Raw genomic sequence first — 18,099 nt, 5'->3', positions numbered from 1 at the left:
CTTCCCACTGCCAAAGAGCAATTCGGGGATGGCGATTGCATCTTTCAACACGATTGAGCACCTGTTTGTAATGCACAGCCTGTGGTGAAGTGGTTACATGACAATAACGTCCCTGTAATAGACAGGCCTGCACAGAGTCCTGACCTGAATCCTATAGATCACTAGGATGTTTTGGTACACAGACTGTGACTATTAAGGAACGCTGTATATACAGATGTGTGTGATATGGGCAGACACACTGACGTCTGTGTTTACCTGCGAGTGGCAGTAAGTGGGGTTGACGAATGTTCCTGCAGAGTTAGTGCTGCCGACCTAGGCTCGCACTCGTGCCGTGAGTTGTGTGCCAGAGTCAGTAGCTACCAGAGCCAGCTGCGTGCCGAATTACTGTCGTGCTCGTATCTGCGTCTGTATGGGTGCACTATTTCCCGTAGTTCAGTTCACATATAGAGTTAGTCCTATTTGCAGGGTTCTGTTCACCGGTCGTTACAATGTTGCTGCCAGCCTGAACTACCGTGTCAAATGTGTCGAGTAGCGCCGTTGTTGTGCATTCTGCATCTACTAATATTCGTGCTTACCGTACAGAGGGATGCCGAGTTCCAGGCATGCTTGATGAAAAGACTGCTGTACGTTTAAGCTTTTATCCAAAAGACCTTTATCCAAAATAGAAAGTACACACATGTTCGCACAACTCGTACACGGTTGACCACTGTTTTTGGCTGTCGTAACCAGACTGCGGACAGCAACTGTGCTTGATGATATCTGCAGTTTGGTGTAGGTGGTGGGGCTGAGGAGGTGGACGGGGGGAGGTAGGGGTGGGAGAAGGTGTAGCGTTGCTTGTGGGAGCTTGCAGGGATACAGTGGTGACAGGCTCTGACTGCTAGGTCCAGTTAGAAGGTATCCGCTGTGTACGTGCTGTGTAGAGTAGAAAATAGATAGGAAAAGGAATTGCAGCGAGTGCATTATTTGACCTTGCTATGTCTTGGTCACTGTTCAGATCTATAGGTGCTTAGCAGCTGTATTTATTTTCAAACTCTATTTGCTCTCACAGTTTAGAGATTGGCGGTGTATTCTTTCAGGCCCCGGCATCAACTTCGACACTCCGAAGGAAATACTGGCACTCCAAAAAGCGAGTCACCCCTGGCCCGAGCCCCCGGCGGAAGAGTTGTCACCGTCTCGTGCCGGGGGCCACGGGGCGTCGCAGTCGGAGTGGGAGCCGCAGTTCCCACAGGTGCCGGCGTCCGGTGCGGAAAAGGGGTCTGGGTCAGCCTTCTGCCTGCCACGGGTGAGTGCTCGCCACTTCTCAGTCTGACATTCTGCCGTATTTACGTGTCTGCGGACATTTATCTGCTGCAGTACGTATACTGTGTGGAATTTCTGTTAGGTTTCACAATATATATGATGATTGTTGACTGATGCAAAGACAGAAGCTACCAAAGAATTTGGGACAGTTACCTTTTTCCCAGTTGTTTACAAGTTCCTGCATTGTCAGCTGAGTTAATGAAACTTCCTGGCAGATTAAAACTGTGTGCCGGACCGAGACTCGAACTCGGGATCTTTGCCTTTTACGGGCAAGTGCTCTACCCAGACGAGGTACTGGCAGAAGTAAAGCTGTGAGGACGGGTCCTGAGTCGTGCTCGGTTAGCTCAGTTGGTAGAGCACTTGCCCGCAAAAGGCAAAGGTCCCGAGTCAGAGTCTCGGTCCGGCACACAGTTTTAATCTGCCAGGAAGTTTCGTATCGGCACACACTCCGCTACAGAGTGAAAGTCTGGAAGCTGAGTTAATGTTGTCATTTTGTTCCCACCATATTATGACAACTTCACTGGCTGCGTCAGTGAAGGTCCAACTTTTTTTGTAAATCTGAGATTGATTGCGACCGTGGGATCTTTTCTAAATTGATTGCTTCAGATGAAAACTGATTTGTGAACTATAAGCTAAAGTTGTGTAGAGGATGATTCTTATTAATATGCAAATAAAAACCAAGAGTGATGTATGAGGTCTGTTCATAAAAATTCCAGAATGTTGTCCACAAAATTTTTCAGCACTTACCTTTTACTTAATGTGGGTGGTCTAAAATACTCTCCTCCACAATTGATACGCCACTCCCAGCACCGGAAGCAGTCTCCGTACAACTCTTGCTCGAGCGCACAAAGCACCGTCCACAAATTTTCTTTTATCTCGTCTATCGTTGCCAATCTTCGTCCTTTCAATGGAGTTTTCAACCTTGGAAATAAAAGAAGTGTGCAGGGGCCAGTTGTAGAGAGTATGGAGGATGAGGCAGCAGAGTGATTTTGTTTTTAGTGCAATAGTCACACACCAACAGGGACGAATGAGCGGTCACGTTAACTTGTTGCAAGAGCTATAAATTGTCTAACCACATTTCAGGCCGTTTCCTGTTCACATTTTCTGGCAAGTGTCGCAATATGTCCAGATAGCACTGCCGATTAACAGTTTGTCCCTGTGGCACGAATTGATGAACTACACCATCAAAGTCAAAGAAAATTGTCAGCGTGGAATTGACATTTGAGCTGACCTGTTCCCTTCCCCCCCCCCCCCCCCTCCCCTCCCCTACCTGTTCCCCCCTCTCCTCTGGGAGAACCTTTCCCAGCCGATTGTGAAGACTGAAGACTGGACTCTGTTCAGCATCATAACCGTAGACCAATGTCACATCACCAGTTAAGACTCTCTTAAGGAACATCTCTTTCTAATTTGCTGTGATCCAATAGATCTTCAGACTGCAAGGTGAAGGTCTAGTGAGCTGTGGGACGAACTTGGCACCAACATGATGCATTCCAAGGTGGTGTGTCAAGATTTCATGACACGATCCAACTGAAATGTTACATTCTTCTGCACTCTCGACAGTGAGTCTTCTGACATGAGCGTCGTTGGTAGATGTCCCAAATGAGGATCATCTTTAACTTCCATCCAGCCGTTTCTAAACCGTGTGAACCATTCGCAGTATGAGTAGGGTTTAAGCACTCGTAACCGTAGGCTTCCGGTATCATTTGGTGTGTGTCTGTAAAGGTTTTCTCGAGTTTCACGCAAAGTTTAATGCAGACATGAAGTTTCTGAAACTCTGCCATCTTGAAATTCACAAACTGTGTGTGACGTTCTACTCAGTACAGTGCTGAACAATAACTAACAGACATCTGACTATGAAACTTCAAGCAGTTGGTCAGCCGGAGTGGCCGAGTGGTTCTAGGTGCTGCAGCCTGGAACCGCGTGACCACCTCCATTTTCCATTAGTGTATTCTTACGATATAGACTTAACCCCCCCTCCTCCCCCTCCCCAACGAAAAAAAAAAAATATTACTGATATCAATTTAGTTTCAGCCAACTTTCTTTGTATGTGAAATATATCTCTGGTCTGTTTTTCACAAATTTTGATGGGAGATGTTGATATATCACAGTTAATATTTTGGGTAGCATGGAAGATAATAGTAGTGTCGCAAGCAGTGTTTGATGTGGTAGTTGAACAGAGTGGAAAGATGCGTTTGAAATGTTATCCCTCCAAGAAAATGTGAATGCAGTAATTACAAAAGCTGGGTGTTCGTGTTTCACATAAATTGATATTTCACTCAGAGGATAACAAAAAATTCAGAACTTTCAGCAAATAACAGAATGACTAAGATTGTTAGTAGATGGGAGTGGTGTTCCTTAAACATGTGAACAATGAATGTTAAGCTTCCTATTCTTTAATAATTTTAAATACTTTGCAATAAACTTGCAAGTGTTTTATTTATTTTTATTAAACTGTGATCACCGCTTAGTTTTGCGTAAATTCAATTTTGGTGATTCAGTAAAAACAGGAACATTTCATGTGTTATGCACTTATTTCATCCCTATTGATCAGATTATTTCATACAGTGTATTTGTTGTGTTAGGCTATGTCGTGGCACATCGCTCTGCTGTTCTGTTCTGTGGGCAAACATCATTGGCAGTGAAAGGTTGTGTCAGGCCTGTGGGGAACTACTCACATGTGAGTAGCGAATCCTGGGCTGTCACAGATTTTCAACTTTAATGATATATTTGTTTTTTAGGAAATTTATTTGCCAATCGCAAATTTTTTGGCATTACCTGTATTAGGTATAGAAATATTACCTATTGGCGACGTGCAGAAATTGGTGCCAGACAGGGACTCAAACCTGCATTTCCCTCTTATTGTGAGTGGTTGCCTTAACAATTTTGGCTATCAGTGCATACCTTCTGGTCTTATCCAAACCCTGTATGCCATGCTGTGTACTCTCTTACTGGTCATAACATTACTCAGATTCCCACAAAAAGGTTAATGAGACAAACGTGTTCAACGTTAGTACGACCATAATAGTAGTTACGTCGAACGTGTTTGTCTCGTTAACCCTGTTGTAGGAAACCACGTAATATCGGGCAGAAACAGTGTGGAATGTGAAGTTCAGGATGGTCTGAGAGTTGTGCACGGATAGCTTAAATTGTTGAGGGTGACTGCCTGTGATAAATGGAAAAATAGGAGTTCAAGTCCCGGTCCAGCAGAAATTTTCATGTCACTAGTAGGTAAAATACTTAATACTGCTGATGTCAGAGAATTCCACAATTGGCAAATAAATTTCATAATATTAATACAGATGCAGACCATCATAAAATATCTCTTCCTTCAGATGTGTGTCATGTCTGAAGGAACAGACATAGCAAAATAAATATTCATTTATGTTGTTGTGGAGTGGTTTTGTCTGTGCTTGTTGCACTCTGCTGTCCCTGTACTTACTCATTTCCTTATTTCATTTTGTTCAGGTGCAAACGGATACTCCCTCATCTCCGAAGCAAGAGATAGAGGCCATATTCGTCAACGAAGAAAGTCCGGTAAGTACGAAAATTCAACTGTCTTTACGTCTAAATACGTTCTCTGCAAGCCAGTGAGCACAGCACAGTGGCAGGTGCCTCGTATGATATTAGCCACTCCTCTTACTATTTCACTCGGAAGTGATGCATAAGAAAAGTAACAGGCCCCTCTCTCTGCCTCTGAGTCACTTACTTTACTTATAAACTTCAAGCATAGCATGTATGATGGAGCCCAGGAATTGTTCACCTACCTGAAATGCGTTTTCTGAATCTATTTTCCGAACTGCACTGAGGTAGAGCAGGGGTTCAGGTACGTCAGGGCAGTCGTTGAAATTTCTATTCACTCGTTTGAAATTTCTATTCAATCGTTTGAAATTTCTATTCAATCGTTTGAAATTTCTATTCAATCGTTTGAAATTTCTATTCAATCGTTTGAAATTTCTATTCAATCGTTTTTCAATCGTTTGGAATTTCTATTCAATCGTTTGGAATTTCTATTCAATCGTTTGGAATTTCTATTCAATCGTTTGGAATTTCTATTCACTCGTTTGGAATTTCTATTCACTCGTTTGGAATTTCTGTTCACTCGTTTGGAATTTCTGTTCACTCGTTTGGAATTTCTGTTCACTCGTTTGGAATTTCTGTTCACTCGTTTGGAATTCACTCGTTTGGAATTTCATTTCTATTCACTTGTATGTAGTTTTTCTACAATTTCCCTAAAATGACAAGTGCAAATTCCAGGAAAATTCCTTTGAAAAGAATGTGTTCGATTTCCTACTCTCGGAATGTTTTCATGGCTTATTTTCCTACTGGGGTGGATATGAAAGGGCTGTTCAAACAGTCCAGTAGTTGATCTGCAGCTTTTGTATTTGACTGGATTTTTCCAGTTCCTGTCGGTCACTGTAAAGTATCAGTATTGCGCAGTGCCCTCGAACTGTCAACTAGCTTCTCACTTGTGGACATTAATACCTAGTTTCGGTGATGCTGAAAGAGACTTTTTCTTGCTTTGATTGGAATAACACACCTAAAGAGGTTGAACTCAATGCATTTTCTATAATATACAATATTCATTTCTTCTAATTGTTCGACTACATAGGTGAAAAATTCTGGCTAGTCATTTGCATTAGTGCATCTCACAAGGGACTCTGAACATTTTTTTTACGGTAAAATCTGAACATTGTCTTTTTAGTGAAAATTTCTTTGATGTTGTGGAGGTAAGGTGCGCTCTGTGCCTCACCGAGCAAATGACTCCATCAGGCAGGTAGAAGTGCCAGTTGACAGCCCTCGTCACCGATAGCACGGGATAGGTACAACTCCGATCTGCACGAACTGTCAAAAAGTGTGGTGTTTCTGCTTACTAAATACTTTAACCCACAAACATCTTTTGCCGGCCCATGAAGAGAGGAAGTGGAGCATCTCATTCCATGACTGACAGGAGGTATTAACGTGTAAATTGCCTTCCGTGCTCAATTTCCTTCATATTGTAGCCCTCCTCCCAGTTTTTGTTATTAAAACGTTTGGTTGCTTTCCTATTGAAATTAATTGGCATTGTACTTACACTTTACACTGGAACACAGGCTTATGTCAAGGTACAAACATCAGACACTTAAAATTCCTGAGTGTCCATTTCCTGTCACGTGACCTATTGAAACAGATGGTTTTAAGGTTCTCTTCAAAGTACACACAATTTAATTGAGCACTAAATTTATTGCTTTTTGGGCTCAAGCAAACTGTCCCTATGTTGCCTAATCAACATTAATATCACAGTTCCGATCACACATTTTTCACAGTTTCTGATAAGTTTGCCAGTGATCTTTGCGTGAGGTTCGGTCCCCTTACTATCAAATATCCTTTCAGCGAACACAGAAATAATTCTGCTCTTCAGTTAATACTTACGCACTCAATTATGTACATTGCGTGCTCCGACGATATGGTCAGTACATTGGCTGACCTCACTTACCCTTCCTTGTCAACCAAAGTCGGCAGGCACTAAAACGTTGCACTTCTCATAATATGGAGCAGCCCTATGTTACAGGTGCTGCAGTAATTCAATGATTAGTAAGGGCAGATTTGATCTTTTATGTACTGTATCTATGCCTATAACACCTACCAATTGTTTCCAAACTTTAAGAAAAAAATGAGCATTTTTTAAAACAAAACAATCCCATAATTAAAGAAAAATCCCCAAAATTTTGATAAAGTCGATTAAACACTCCAAAATTCTGGAAAAGTAGCCCAGAAAATTCAAATACAATAAAACTGAAATGATGGCCTCATAATTCAGATTATTGCACATGTAATATTAGGATATAAAAGCACATTCACATTCATTCATCTGTGCATAATGATAGGAAACTTTTCATTATTTATTGCAGTTGTTTAATTATGTAATATGAATGAAAAGCAAAACTTTACAGTTGTGTGTCAGTTTACTTAAATTAATTATTCCTTGTATTATTTGGCACAATACTGATAGAAAAAGTGAGACATCAAATACATTTACCAATAACTCAAAATCTAACACTAATCCAATTTTATGAGAATGTTACAAAGGGTTCCCTAGAAAAGTGTTTTTGCATAAAACTCGTAGGCATTATCCTGTTGCTTCAAAAGCAGCCTTAATGTGGCATCTTGTAAAAGTGATTTGATAAGTGTGAAAGAGTGAACAATACAAAGATCAGAAAATTCATTGTGCTGAAATAGAAAGGCACACAACAGTTTTGTGTGTTCAACTTGGCAGCAAAATTATGCTCGAAATAGATTGTAAACTGAGCAAGGTGGCGCAATGGTTAGCACACTGGACTCTCATTCGGGAGGACGACAGTTTAATCCTGCGTCCGGCCATTCTGATTTAGGTTTTCCGTGATTTCCCTAAATCGCTTCAGGCAAATGCCGGGTTGGTTCCTTTGACAGGGCGTGGCCGACTTCCTTCCCCATCCTTCCCTATTCCAATGACACAGATGACCTCGCTTTTGGTCTCTTCCCTCAAAACAACAACAACAACAATAATAAATTGTACTGTTTAGCATATGGGGCCGCGCGCGGACGATACTTAACAGCAATGACGCACCACCAGCTCAATCTCCCCATGCGCCACATCGGTACAGTGTCCCATTACTCATAATGCAACAAATGTGCAAGCTGCCTGTAGCTGACTCACCAGCTGATCTGAGATTCCCCTCAGTTGCAGTGTGAAGTTGCACGCCACTAGCCTACTACACACAGCTCTGCAACTTCACCACTCGAGTTAAATGCAGCTCTCTTCCGTCATTGGCACAAGATAGTAAGCAAAAATGCAACATACTGGGCTTGCTGTCAGTTCTTGCTAGCAGTTACATTATGACTGCTAAAAACTGCCAGAGTGCCTATAACTTGTGACAAGTCTGGGCCTCGCATGTTTTAACAGACGTCACAGTTCATATTTGCATAGTGCCAAGCATTCATATACGTCCTCTGCGAACTGTCTTTTTGCACGTGCACATTTGTAAAAAGTTGATACTTAATAATACTGTTCGTGACTGTCAAATGTGGATTATTACACAAATAACACTGTATTTCCATATACAGTAACTATCTGTACTGTTGTCCACATTATATACATATTGCTGCATGCTGTCTTTATACAAACATGATTCTTAGCAGAAATGCAAGGTCTGTTCAAAAAATTCTGGAACATTGTTATTTCCCGCCATTCGCAGTTGGAGCAAAATGTAGTTTGCATCCTTGCACACACCTGTCTTTAATGTGGAACTGCCAGAAGTTTCATTGTTGTGAGTTTGTTAGTTATTGTTCAGTGCTGTATTAAGTAGAATGTTTCCACGCAGTTTGCGAATTTTGAGATGGCAGAGTTAGAGGAGCAATGCGCCTGCATTAAATTTTACATTAAACTCGAGAAAACCTTTAGAGAGACACGGCAAATGATGCAGCTAGCCTATGGCGATGAGTGCTTAAGCCATACTCTGTGTTATGAATGGTTCACACAGTTTACAAATAGCCCGGAAGTAAGTTAAAGATGAACCTCGTTCAGGACGCCCTTCGACGTCTACCACCAGCGCTCGTGTCAGGAATGTCAAAAAAATTGTGTGTGCAAATTGGGGACTGAATGAGAGATTGTAAAGGAATGTAACATTTCACTGGATCGTGTCACGAAATCCTGATACAGCATCTTGGAACGCATAGTGTTGCCGACAAGTTCGTCCCACAGCTCACAAGTCGAGACCAGAATGACCTTCTGTAAACAGCTTTTGGATCCAGAATGAGATTTTTCACTCTGCAGCAGAGTGTGCGCTGATATGAAACTTCCTGGTAGATTAAAACTGTGTGCCGGACCGAGACTCGAACTCGAGACCTTTGCCTTTCACGGGCAAGTGCTCTACCAACTGAGCTCCCCAAGCACGAAGGTAGGAGACGAGATACTGGCAAAAGTAAAGCTGTGAGGACGGAGCGTGAGTCGTGCTTAGGTAGCTCAGTTGGTAGAGCACTTGCCCGCAAAAGGCAAAGGTCCCGAGTTCGAGTCTCGGTCGGGCACACAGTTTTAATCTGCCAGGAAGTTTCAGCTTTTGAATCGTGCAAATGGGAAGGAGGTGATCCTTAACCTTTCATAGGCAGTGGGCAGTGTGCTTCCCACTTAAAAGTAATGCATCCCTGGTCCCGTGCTATACGTTGTTCTCACCTCTGTAAGGTGCTGCCACCTAGCAAACAGTACAGGGAAGTACTTCCAGTTGCAAGTTCCTGCCGTTAAAGCGGCCTGATCTCTTAGAGGCATTGTGTCGCCGAGTGTTTGTCTGTAAAGGGGCTCTTGACTGCTGTTATCTTGACATTTTTTGATTTTCTTCTCACTGCTTCAGTCTGTGGTAAATACTTGTAATTTTTGTTGTGTTATCTCATTATTTGGTGTTCCCTGAACGTTGTAAAATGTGTTTTATTTGCATTACTTGTTGACATCACTGGCAATGTTTGATTTTGTTGGTGGGAAGTGTACTTTACACCACCTTTTTGGTAGATATTTTTTTTTCGAGACTTAAAAATATGTTTCTCTGTCTTGACACATTTATTTGAGAATTTTGACTCGGTACACTTCAGAAATAATACACAGATCAGTATATTAACAAAGAATGTCTCATTATCATACCAAACCAGGCACTTGCTTACGTTGAATCTGCTATAGTATTATTTTACCCCTTCCATCCTCTATCTTTTGCATTCCTTTCCTTTTGGATGGCTCATTCATTAGATCTCAACAATCCTAAACATGTTGAAGTTTATAATATATTATTTTAGTTGCACAATTAAAGTGATTCAGAAACTGAAGGAGATGAAAATGCTGTCAGTGAACTGAATGTTTAAGACAACACTTTCACAGGTGATTCAAGTCACGTTTCTGTGATGGTTTTGTTGAACTTGACACTGAATCATTTGTGCTTCCTATAAATGCCAGTAGCAATACATTGGACAGTGGAATTGGAAGTGAATGTGAAGAAGAAAGGAATGGAGACTGTTCTTTCTTTGACAATGTGGAGAACAACTTTCAAGCAAGAAGGGAAGGGAAACCAAAATTTCCATTTAGTGCCAATGATTGAAAGCTCAGTTATTTTTTTAACTTCTTTGATGATGATATTCTCATTCTGATTGTAAACGAAATAAATCTGTACACAAAACAAAATCGTGGTAGCAGAAGCCCATCAGAAACCTGGGTAGACACAAAAATTCAAGAACTGAAAGCTTTTATACGATGCCTTATTATAATGGTCATTCACCAACATCCTGCTGTAATTTTTGGAGTTCAGACCCTATATCAAATTTAGATGCAATCACTAATGTTATGACAAGCGAACAATTTAAAAAGATTGTTGTTGTTGTTGTTGTTGTTGTTGTTGTTGTTGTTGTCTTCAGTCCTGAGACTGGTTTGATGCAGCTCTTCATGCTACTCTATCCTGTGCAAGCTTCATCATCTCCCAGTACTTACTGCAACCTACATCCTTCTGAATCTGCTTAGTGTATTCATCTCTTGGTCTCCTCCTACCAACCGATCCCTTTTTCTAGTCAAGTTGTGCCACAAACTCCTCTTCTCCCCAATTCTTAATACCTCCTCATTAGTTGCGTGATCTACCCATCTAATCTTCAGCATTCTTCTGTAGCACCACATTTCGAAAGCTTCTATTCTGTTCTTGTCCAAACTACTTATCGTCCACATTTCACATCCATACATGGCTACACTCCATACAAATACTTTCACAAACGACTTCCCGACACTTAAATCAATACTCAATGTTATCAAATTTCTCTTGTTCAGGAACGCTTTCCTTGCCATTGCCAGTCTCCTTTTTATATCCTCTCTACTTCAACCATCATCAGTTATTTTAATCCCCAAATAACAAAACTCCTTTACTACTTTAAGTGTCTCATTTCCTAATCTAGTTCCCTCAGCATCACCCGGCTTAATTCGACTACATTCCATTATCCTCGTTTTGCTTTTGTTGATGTTCATCTTATATCCTCCTTTCAAGACACTGTCCATTCCGTTCAACTGCTCTTTCAAGTCCTTTGCTGTCTCTGACAGAATTACAATGTCATCGGCGAACCTCAAAGTTTTTATTTCTTCTCCATGGATTTTAATACCTACTCCGAATTTTTCTTTTGTTTCCTTCACTGCTTGCTCAATATACAGATTGAATAACATCTGGGAGAGGCTACAGCCCTGTCTCACTCCCTTCCCAACCACTGCTTCCCTTTCATGCCCCTCGATTCTTATAACTGCCATCTGGTTTCTGTACAAATTGTATATAGCCTTTCGCTCCCTGTATTTTACCCCTGCCACCTTCAGAATTTGAAAGAGAGTATTCCAGTCAACATTGTCAAAAGCTTTCTCTAAGTCTACAAATGCCAGAAACGTAGGTTTGCCTTTCCTTAATCTTTCTTCTAAGATGAGTCGTAGGGTCAGTATTGCCTCACGTGTTCCAACATTTCTACGGAATCCAAACTGATCTTCCCCGAGGTCGGCTTCTACTAGTTTTTCCATTCTTCTGTAAAGAATTCACGTTAGTATTTTGCAGCTGTGGCTTATTAAACTGCTAGTTTGGTAATTTTCACATCTGTCAACACCTGCTTTCTTTTGGATTGGAATTATTATATTATTCTTGAAGTCTGAGGGTATTTCGCCTGTCTCATACATCTTGTTCACCAGATGGTAGAGTTTTGTCAGGACTGGCTCTCCCAAGGCCGTCAGTAGTTCCAATGGAATGTTGTCTACTCCGGGGGCCTTGTTTCGTCTTGGGTCTTTCAGTGCTCTGTCAAACTCTTCACGCAGTATCGTATCTCCCATTTCATCTTCATCTACATCCTCTTCCATTTCCATAATATTGTCCTAAAGTACATCGCCCTTGTATAGACCTTCTGTATACTCCTTCCACCTTTCTGCTTTCTCTTCTTTGCTTAAAAAGATTATAGAGAATATTCATTGCAATAACAATGAAACTTCATAGCCTAGAAAACATCCAGAATATGACAAATTGCATAAACTGTGGCCACTGATAGAAAAACTTTTGCAGAGATGTAAAAACAATTACGAGCCCTCATCGTTTTTGTCAGTAAATGAATCGATGATTCCCTTCAGAGGAAGATCGTCAGTGAAGCAATATATGCCAATGAAGCCAGTGAAACGAGGTTACAAAGTGTGGTGCTCGTCAGATTCACTCAGTAGATACATAATGAACTTTGTTTACACAGCCAAGTGGAAAACGAATAGTAACGTGACATTGGGTGAAAGGCTTGTGTTAGATCTAACTAAGGAAATACCCAATACAAATAATGTTCTTGCTGTGATGTTTAAAGCTTTCCCGGCGTACTGATTGTTCCATAAAAACACGGGAGAACTGCCGGATATCAGTAACTTCCTGCCACGATATTTCGGCGCAGAGTCTTCTGGCCATCTTCAGGTGAATGCCACTGTAGTAGTACTGGCGAGTACGCGCTGAGCTCCGCTATTTAAAGCCTTCTGAGGTGACAGTGCGCATGCGCTGCTCAGCGTGCCCGTTCATAACGGCTCCGTGCGCTGCGCCTCGCGCCCTCCACTGCGAAAGCCTGGCGTATCGGTGTCAGGTCGATTTCCATCTTTATGCAGATAACTACGTCGACTACGAAGTTTCTCTATAACAGGATTCCAAGCAGAACAATGTTCTTGCTGTTGATAAATTCTTCACCACTGTGAAATTGAAGTGAGTACTTTTGATGAAGGGTGTGTTCGTGTGGAACTGTCAAGACAAATAGACAAGATTTACCCGAAATTATGAAGGAGAACATGAAATTGGGGAGTTCCAGTTTGATACGGAAGGAGCCATTTCTGCTGTTAAGTGGATGCATAGCCGTCCAGTCACTTTCCTGTCTTCTATTCATGACCCAAGAGTAGCAACAGTAGTGAATAGGAAAAAAAACGAGGGTGGAACTAGAGATATTCCACGTCCCGAAGTTGTGGCAGAATACAGTGAAATAATGGGTGGAGTAGATAAATTTGACCATGAGAAAGACATGCTCTTGGAAGACACTCTGTGCAATGGTGGTACAGAATATTTTATTTCCTAGTGAATGTTGCCATAGTAAATAGCTTTTTGCTATGGAAAATAAGAAAAAGAGAGAGTGGACACACGATCAGCTGACATGCGGAATCCGTATAGCCAGGCAACTGACGAAGCCAGAAATCTGTTTTTCTGGCAAAAAAAGGCAAAGTACCTGAAGTTGTTTGTCTTGCGGCTGTGGGAGAACATCAACCTATTTTAGGAGAAACATACAGGAGATGCAGTTTTTGTAGTACCAAAGCATCAGAAAAACATGTTGTTCGTTCATACTGTCAAATACGACTTTGTATTGACCCATTTTTTAGAAAATTTCATGGCAAATAATTGTGAACAGCAGTTGGATCAAAATAGTAAATTTTTCAAATTAATATGGAATATATTAATTATATTATATTTTCAAATTAATATGGAATATATTAATTAAAATTTTGGTTTTATCTTTTTACTCCAAAGAAGGGCCATGGGAAGAATACTTCCCACTTTTGTATGGGCCCCCTTTTACAAATGCAGCAAATCGGTCATTTTGTATTTATTAACTACTAACTGCTTTTCATTTATTAAAAACAATTGTACTGTAATTTTTCCCACGAAAGGGTTAAGAGAATCGTAATAACTGATGACGAGATGTGGATTTACGATTATAATGTTGAGACCGTGGTTCAATGTTCACAAAGGGTCAGGAAAGGTTCTCAGAGACCAAAAAAACTAGTCAGATAAAACGTCAAAGCCATGCTGCTGGTTTTCTTTGACTTTGAAGGATTTGTTCATCATGAATTCGTGCTGCAGGGGCAACCTGTTAATTGACTGTACTATTGGAAATGTTGTGACAACGTATAGCATTCATAACCAGAGCTCCATCATTTCAACCGTATAGTGTCAGATTAACAATTAGTACAATGTACTTTACAATGAGCACCAGGCTGCTCCTTCTTTCTGGTCTGCATACGATAGAGTAAGTCAATTACAATACGTTTAAATAACGTTCATTGCTAGTGCAGGCTTTTTTTGTTAATCTTACGTGGTCCATCGTAACACCTTCCGTCAGCGGCTGCACGGAATAACATGTCCACCAAAGTGAGTGACTACTTCTACTCATCACTCACTACCGCAGGAGGTGCAGCTCCTGCCTGTATTCTTGGCTCTGCACAAATGGGGGCCTAGCGACAGTGTTTGGCTCCAGTCTAGTTCCATTAACTTAAAATAATGGTTTTTTTCCTCTTTGTACTCTTGTGAATATCTTCCACTTGTCAAAGCGCCTAAGAGTGTACCGTGGCATTTCCTAATGTAATCTCATGTTAAACTACACGACATGTTCGTTATTGTATCACTTTCCACTTCGATGTTCTTCCAGCTCCAACATATTTGGATGCTTCAATTTCATTGTCTTCTATAGTCCCTTGTATGCGTAGTGAAACTTGTTGACCTCTTAGTCATCCTCCTTTCATTGCACATGTTTTCTGATTTAGTACTAAATTGTTTTTTGTGTACGCTATGAGGTGTACAAATTTGTCACATTCTCTCTTTTGGGTCTCTGCCTTTTTAACCATCATTTGTTTCACATTCTTGAGCTTTTCGTACCTGGTGATGTATTTGTCCAATATTTTCTGCAATGTATCCCCGATTAGACAATCTGTTGTTCTGTTAAATAATATTTCCACTGGAGCGTAACATGTTCTGTGGAACACTGTTGTTGACATCTGCTAATCCTCTGAGCCCACCTGCTGTGTGTATTACAACAGTACAACCTACACAGTGTGTCGATTTTCTTTACGACCCTTTCTGCCACGGTAGATGCAGAAAGTTATTGGGAAATAAATGAGAGTTCCACATTATACTTTTTCAGTGTCAGTTTGAGCTTCTCTTGGGAACAGACTGTAGTTATTGCTAATAATGTGTTTAGGTACACACAAGTGGGTGAAGTAATGTTTTGCCATTTTGTAGCCCTCAGCTTTTGTTAGTGGATACGATCCTACAAAAGGAGACAAGATTTGTGTCACACTGCCACTAGATTTTGGTAATGGTCCTAGTAAATCAACTGCCACTGTTTTCTGTGGTCCTTTGGGTAATAAGACATGCATAAAACCTGCATGCTGCACTGGTTCAGCTTTTCTTTTACAGCAGTTTTTATTTTACAGCAGTCTTCACTGCTCCTTTGCAGGTTTCTTCCCAGTCTCACTGTGTCGTAAAAATGGCAGTCGTGTAGAAGTTTTCCTAGACATTTCTTCGGGCCGAAATGTCCGCATCGAAGGTGTGTGTACCACACTAGTATTGTGTCTGGAATTCATACTCCCCACTCAGTCATGTTAACATTCATTCTTTGGTGCAAAACTCTGTTGTGTATAAGGTAGTATTCCCTACTTTTCTCCTCACTTGCAGAATTATATTTTCTTGTAATAAAACCAATATTTCATCATTTTATTCTGTTCTTATGTTTTTTCACCATTTTTCTGATGATTCCCTCATGTGCAACTCCTTTGTAGAGACAAGTATTGTAATTTTTAACACCAGGTTGTGTCAGTTTTTGTAACCCTAGTGACAAATTCACAGCTCACGTGGTACCGGTCATTGTCTGTGTGATGCACGCTGTACCTTAAAATAGACTTCTGTAAGGTAAGCGTCCACCTAGTCGACCTTCTGTGGTGCACTTTGTTTTGAGCACAAATGACAGAGCCATATGGGCTGTTGCAAAAACTGATTGGTACCCTGCAAGATAATATTGGAACTATGCAAAGCCAAACACTATGGCTAATGCCTCTGTTTTAGTAACTGAATATTTTATTTCATTTGATGTCAACATACAACTGCCGGAGGCTACAGTTTTGATTACTTCCATGTTGTCTTCATATTTTTTTGTATAGTTATTACCTAGCATATAATGCAACACTTCAGAGCCCAAATAATATGTTTTTGTCATATTAGGGTGAACAGTATTGGTGCAGCACTTATTCATCCAAGAACATACATTATTCTTTTCCAGTAGTGTGTCCAGCATTTGGTCATCCATGAAGTATCAATAGAATCCACAGAGACCAAAGAAGCTCCTCAGTTTTTTTTAATTTAATTTAATTTAATTTATTTATTTATTTATTTATTTATTTTTTTTAGTTAGGGAACTTCTTTTGATTCCAGTTTATCTAGGTCAGCTTTCATTCCTTTTGGTTCAATAACATGTCACATGAATTTTATTTGTAGGTACTCAGATTTGGACTTTAGAAGATTATGTTTCATTCCAGCAAGTGCAAAAAATTACACTTCACGTCATATTCTAATAAAAGTTGCTGCAGGCACATTCAGTTCAAACAACAGCTTTCTATGTTAACAGCGTTCGTACTACAAAAACATGTATATTGCCTCGGTTCTGGATCCTGTAGTACTTGATATTATACCTCGGGATTAGATTAAGACTAGTAAAGCATTTACACGTTTGAACTTTTGTAGCAGCTCATCTATGTTTCTCAGGTGATCTTTTTTGGGTTCAAAAATTTAACTGGCTTGGTGGGCTTCAAAAAGTAGCTTCACTGTTCTGTTCTTTTTTGCTACTGCAAATAACTGACTATTATACTGGCTACGTGCACTTCCATCGCTTCCGTCACTAATGTTCATTGCAACTCTTTTTCAGTAACCTCCTTTCTTGCTTGTGGAATACGATAAGGGGTTACATCTTCTTTCTCATCTGCACATGCAGGTACTAGGTATGTGTTTGAAAAGCCTTTTACTTTGTCTGCTGTAGTATTTCCATAAAATTTTAGCTTTGTTTGTGTTACTTCCTTATAAAATCTTACTCTGCCGGTCCTGTAGTCTACTTCTGCCTGATTTTCGGCCAACCAATCTGCTCCGATACTGACCTACTCTTGCAGATTTGGCACAGTAGCAGCATCCGTACTATATACTTCTGTCAGTCTCTATATCTCACACCACTTGAACATTCAATAGGTTTTTGCACTCTCCCACAGTGCATTTTATATTGAACCCACTAATTGGTGAATTTGGTATTTGAATTCCTGAATCATTCCATGTCAAATAGACACAGAAAAGTACAGTTTTTAACCTTACCCTCGTTGATTTTCATAAAATTTGGTGTGTTCTTTGCACATGACAAGAGAATGACAACAAAATTACAGAATTATAATGCAAGTAAGATGAGTAATGGCCATGCAAAGCTCTAAAAATGAGTGGAAAATTTGACAAACAGTGCTGACAAAAGTGGCTGCAACTTCTTTTCTAATAATGAAAGAACAGTGGACCAGGTAACTGTGGAAATATTTTGAAACAAGCCTTTCAGTGATGAACAGTTTTGTCATATGCAAAGAATGTACTCAATTTAGGTAAGTGACCTTCATCTTCGGTCTTCAATATCTCAAAACATGTCATATTTGTAACCGATGGAAAAAATATGATTCTTCATGTTACACGATAGAACATTGTAAAAAATTAAGTTGGAATGACAATGGGATTAGAAGATATAAATTAGCGTGTACAGCAATGTGTTGCATTAATGTGAAGTAAACTGTATTCAGGCTCCAAAAATCTCCACCTACATCTGTACTCAGCAAACAACTGTGAGGATATGTCCCATTGCACCAGTTATTAAGATTCCTGTCACGTATGGTGTGTGGGAAGAATGACTGTTCAATACCTCTGTGTGTGCAGTGTTTGCAACTTTAAGACTTTCTCAGGATGTTTTACATCGGTCTTTAAAGAGTCTTCCACTTCAGTT

General features: G+C 40.4%; 1 protein-coding gene across 1 annotated transcript in view; it reads left to right on the top strand.

Annotated features, from left to right (window-relative positions):
• The window catches only part of LOC126108832 (uncharacterized), a 195,597-nt gene that overhangs the window by 36,922 nt on the left and 140,576 nt on the right, over positions 1–18,099 (top strand). Inside the window, exons 5-6 of the mRNA XM_049914196.1 lie at positions 1,077–1,282; positions 4,765–4,833. Coding sequence (XP_049770153.1) covers positions 1,077–1,282; positions 4,765–4,833 — 275 coding nt within the window. The remainder of the gene's footprint in view (positions 1–1,076; positions 1,283–4,764; positions 4,834–18,099) is intronic.

This window comes from Schistocerca cancellata, chromosome 11 (assembly GCF_023864275.1).
Source record: "Schistocerca cancellata isolate TAMUIC-IGC-003103 chromosome 11, iqSchCanc2.1, whole genome shotgun sequence".
Lineage (NCBI taxonomy): Eukaryota > Metazoa > Arthropoda > Insecta > Orthoptera > Acrididae > Schistocerca > Schistocerca cancellata.
The sequence above is the reverse complement of the archived record's forward strand: the minus strand, read 5'-3'. Positions and strand labels throughout refer to the sequence as shown.